Source organism: Salpingoeca rosetta, assembly GCF_000188695.1.
Source record: "Salpingoeca rosetta unplaced genomic scaffold supercont1.13, whole genome shotgun sequence".
Taxonomy (NCBI): Eukaryota; class Choanoflagellata; order Craspedida; family Salpingoecidae; genus Salpingoeca; species Salpingoeca rosetta.
In genome coordinates this window covers 1,633,562-1,637,731 of record NW_004754921.1, presented here as the reverse complement: position 1 = coordinate 1,637,731, position 4,170 = coordinate 1,633,562, and the positions used below count along the sequence as shown (strand labels likewise).

At 55.4% G+C, this 4,170-nt stretch overlaps 1 protein-coding gene across 1 annotated transcript in view; it reads right to left on the bottom strand.

The window, feature by feature from the left end:
- Positions 1–2,175: 2,175 nt before the first annotated feature.
- PTSG_12361 (uncharacterized protein) overlaps positions 2,176–4,170 on the bottom strand; it is a gene marked incomplete at both ends in the record, with an annotated part of 5,002 nt that continues 3,007 nt past the window's right edge. Inside the window, 6 exons of the mRNA XM_004993603.1 lie at positions 2,176–2,237; positions 2,436–2,553; positions 2,785–2,866; positions 3,004–3,141; positions 3,385–3,517; positions 4,051–4,138. Coding sequence (XP_004993660.1) covers positions 2,176–2,237; positions 2,436–2,553; positions 2,785–2,866; positions 3,004–3,141; positions 3,385–3,517; positions 4,051–4,138 — 621 coding nt within the window. The remainder of the gene's footprint in view (positions 2,238–2,435; positions 2,554–2,784; positions 2,867–3,003; positions 3,142–3,384; positions 3,518–4,050; positions 4,139–4,170) is intronic.

Below are 4,170 nucleotides of genomic sequence, written 5' to 3'. Positions count from 1 at the left end.
AGAGAAGAGGAGGAAGGAGAAGAAGCAAGGGGAGGGGGTGGATGTGAGCACGCCATGCATGAGTGAACAACAACTACACACGAGGTGGAATGATGATGATGTGCTTGGTGTTGTGCGTTGTGTGTGATGGCACAAGGACACAAAGGTCAACCACACACGCAATCACACACACCTCGTCGTCGATCAACGCATCTGCCCGACATATGCGCACACGCACATCTGCAGTCACACACACACACACACAGTCAGACATGGCATTGCAGAGTGAGACGGTGCACCATGCACACGCATACATAACAATGCAAAACACAACCACCATAACCACAACGACAACATCTCTCCCCTCATCTCCATCCCCCCATATGCACGGTCACATGACCAGGTGCACAGCCGTGGTAGTGGTGATGATGGCCATGATGAACGCCTTCCTCCCAACTTTCCCTCATCCCTCTTCCACCAAACACACGCACACCATTGCGTGCCCTCACCTCGTGCATCGTGTCGCTGTCGGCGTGGTTGATGGCGACGCACACGCATGTACACGCACACATACACACATCGCTGTGTGTGTTCCCAGTTGAGATGAGCAACGAAGAGAGAGAAATGGGCGACACGACACGATGGCCAGTCAACCCCAGCCAATCCAATCCAGCATCAACCGCCGTGTGTTGCCTGCTGCAGTCATCATCACAATCACAAACAGGTGCGCAGGTGCAAGCAAAAGGAATGAGCCACTGATATGTGTGTCATTGTCATGTGATATTACCACCACACGACATCACGTGCATGTGCACACGCACCCCTCATCCCCCAACCAACATCATCGCCCTCAAATCATTTCCCTCTCCCTCTCCCTCCTCTGCTCTGCATTTCCACGTCGCCCCATCACCACCACCACCATCACCATCACCGTGTCACTTCCCTCCCCCCCTGCTCCCACCACTCGACACAACCCAACCAACCAAGCAACCAGCCGCCAACGGTCATCCTCACCTGTGCTTGATGCAGCCAGCCAGCCAGCCAATGTGCCACAGCGAAGCCAGAAAAAGGGAACCGCAATCACATGCCACGGCCACCATCGTCATCGCTGATGGAGCAGAAAGAGGAGATGAAGGGGGAAGAGTGGTGGGCACGGGCCGTGTCCTTCCTTGTCCGCATCGGTGCAGCCCAAACACGGTGCACAGCGCACAGGCGCGCGCACGGCCATCATCACAACCACCAGCAGCACAAGCTTGCATGCCTGCTTGCCCTGCGTGCCTGTGAGGCAAGAAGAAACCAACCAAAGACGAACAATGACCGGTGATGGTGAGGACAGGAAAGGAGGGACACAAGGGACCACGCATGGGAATATGCAGCATGTTGTGGGCGGGTGAACCAGATACACACAAGAACGACGAAGCAAGCACCCAACAAGCAGGCAAGCAGGCACACCACATCCACCACATCCGCCACTGCTGAAATACCTGTGTTGGCCGCAGTCTCAATCACGCCTCAACAGCTCCACATCACATGGGGAAGGCTGATGATGATGACGACACAGAGCAAAGACGATTGGCTGGAAAGGGGGAAGGAAATTTCGGTTGGGGAAACCCGCACACGTCCGTCTGCAGCCACGCACACGCACACACGCACATTTGAGTTGTGTGATTGATTCATGTGAGACGCACGTCAGTGCAACCACCCCACAGCCAATGACTGCTCTGGTGTTGGCATGCATGTGTACATGCGTGTACGTGCGTGCGTATGTGCGTACGAATGTGTACTACCACCCCATCACCACACACACACACACACACACACACACACGCACACGCACACACACACACACACAGCCCCAACGTCTCACCTGGTGCCGTTTTTTCTTGCACATGTGTGTGCGTGTATCGCCCTGCTCGTGTCATGAGGGCTTGGGAAGAGAACGGCCACCGTCCTGTGTAAATCACACACATGCACACATGCGCAAGCACAAACAACAAAATCAGCAAGAATCACACCACGAAGTGAGCCAGCATGGCAGAAACAAACCACATCCACCTCCTTGTGCCTCATTCACATCACCCACATCACCACCTGTGCACGCACATGTCACATCCCCACACCCCCACCACCACCACCACCACTACAAGCATCACATCTGCACATGCGTGTGCGTGCGCCACGTACATCCACCACAAATCACTCACCACCACCATCGTCATCGTCACCCGAGGCAACGGCACATCGACGCACATCACACCCTGTGTGTGTGCGTGGAGAAAGAGGTGAGTTGTCACAGAATCAGGTTGTCAACGACAACAACGCCCATTGCCACCACCAACAGACCCAACGACATCCAACCTACACCTCACAATCACACGCACACACACATGCTGGTGTTCACACCCAACACATCACACGCCACCCACGTCACCAACACCCCCACCCATTCATCTCACCTCCACATCCATGGTCGCAGTCGCTGCTGTTGGTGACCAATGACGACGAGGAGGAGCAGGAGATGGACGAGAGGCAGAGGGCCAATTCATCCAAAATGCAGCCAGCCATCAGCTGTTGCTGTTGGTGTTGATGGTGGAAACGGTGAAAACAAAACGGCCCCTTGCCACGTTGTGTCCATTTGCTCGCTCGCTCGGCTGTTTGGTTGGTCGGTTGGATGGAGTCAGAATGCATGTCCTTGTGTCCAAATCAATCAAAAAAAAGGGGGAACAAAAGACACATGAGTGGACAGAACAGACAAGGAAAGAGGGAGGCGAAGAAGGGAACACAGCGTGTCAACCATACACACACACACATCTCAGTCGGCCTCTCACCTGCATCACTCGTCATCGTCATCGTCGTTGGTTCCACCGCTTCATGCGCCTCCTCAACGCTGAGATCATGCGTGTGCACAGACACAAGATGGGAGAGAATGCAGGGGGGGGTGAGGTTGACAGCGAAGCACCATTAACCACACGCCATCCCCATCCAACCACAAGCATTGACACACATCCACACGCACACACACACACATTGCTCACCTCTTGATGAGAGCGAGTGACATGTGCAAGGTCTGCCTCACGCCAGATTGGGGCTGGTGTCGGCCGGAGTGTGATGGCGGCTGTGCGGTCGATGGCAATGGCGGTGATGGCGGTGGTGAGAGCGGAGCTTAGGTGGAAGAGGAGAGAAAGGAGAGCGAAATGGGGAAGGGTTGAGGATGTGGCATTCATGGCGGCTGCTTTCCCCTCCTCTGATGTGGCCCTGGTGCCCATGCAACCAACACACAACGACAAGACACAACGACATCATCACACACGAGGCACGGGTATGGCATGTGAGCACAGCAGGCGTGTTCACCTTCCTGTCCCTCCTCTGCTTTCCTCCTCCTCGCCCCACCACACACACGCACACCTGCGCATGACTGCGTCGCTGTGGTTGGATGTGCCCCCCATGACCATGGACGTGTGTGTCCACAGCTGCTGCTCCCAACCCATCATGTGTGCACCGCCCATCATCCTCCAACGATCCTCAGGCAGTCGCCCCCCTGCGGCCACAAGCATACACACACGTACATGACATGTGAGCTGCACAGCTACACTGGTGCACGAGACACCCACAGCAGCAACACCAAGCACACGCAGCAACAGCACCAACACATGCGTCATGTGCCAACCAAAGCATCCATGATGGCTCACCTTGCTCACATGTGGGAACACTGCATGAGCACAGCAACGGCAGCCGAATCGGGGGAGTCGTAGCAGCAGCAGCCGGCATGGGAGCCCCCTTCCATGTGATGTGTGCTGGTACCTCACCACCTGTGTTTATGTGCATGTGTGTGTGTGTGTGTGGTTGCAGGCACCATGGATGGGAACAGAACACAACAGGCACAGAGCAAGCCATCACGTCAGCACAGCAGAAAGTGTGATTGACATCACACACACCACGTGTGCGCGTGCGTGTGTGTGTCGGTGCGTGATCATCATCCCCCATCAACCCTTCTTCCTCTTGTTCGCTTCACCCCATCACCACAACCCCATCCCCACACTCTATCACAACCAACCAACCACTCATCACCACCCACATACCATGTGTGAGGCGAGTGCACCTGGCACGCGTGGGAAGTATCCTCGACATTTCCCTCATCCTGCCTATAAGTGTGCATCGCCTGTAAGAGTGCTTGTGTGCGAGTACCAGCAC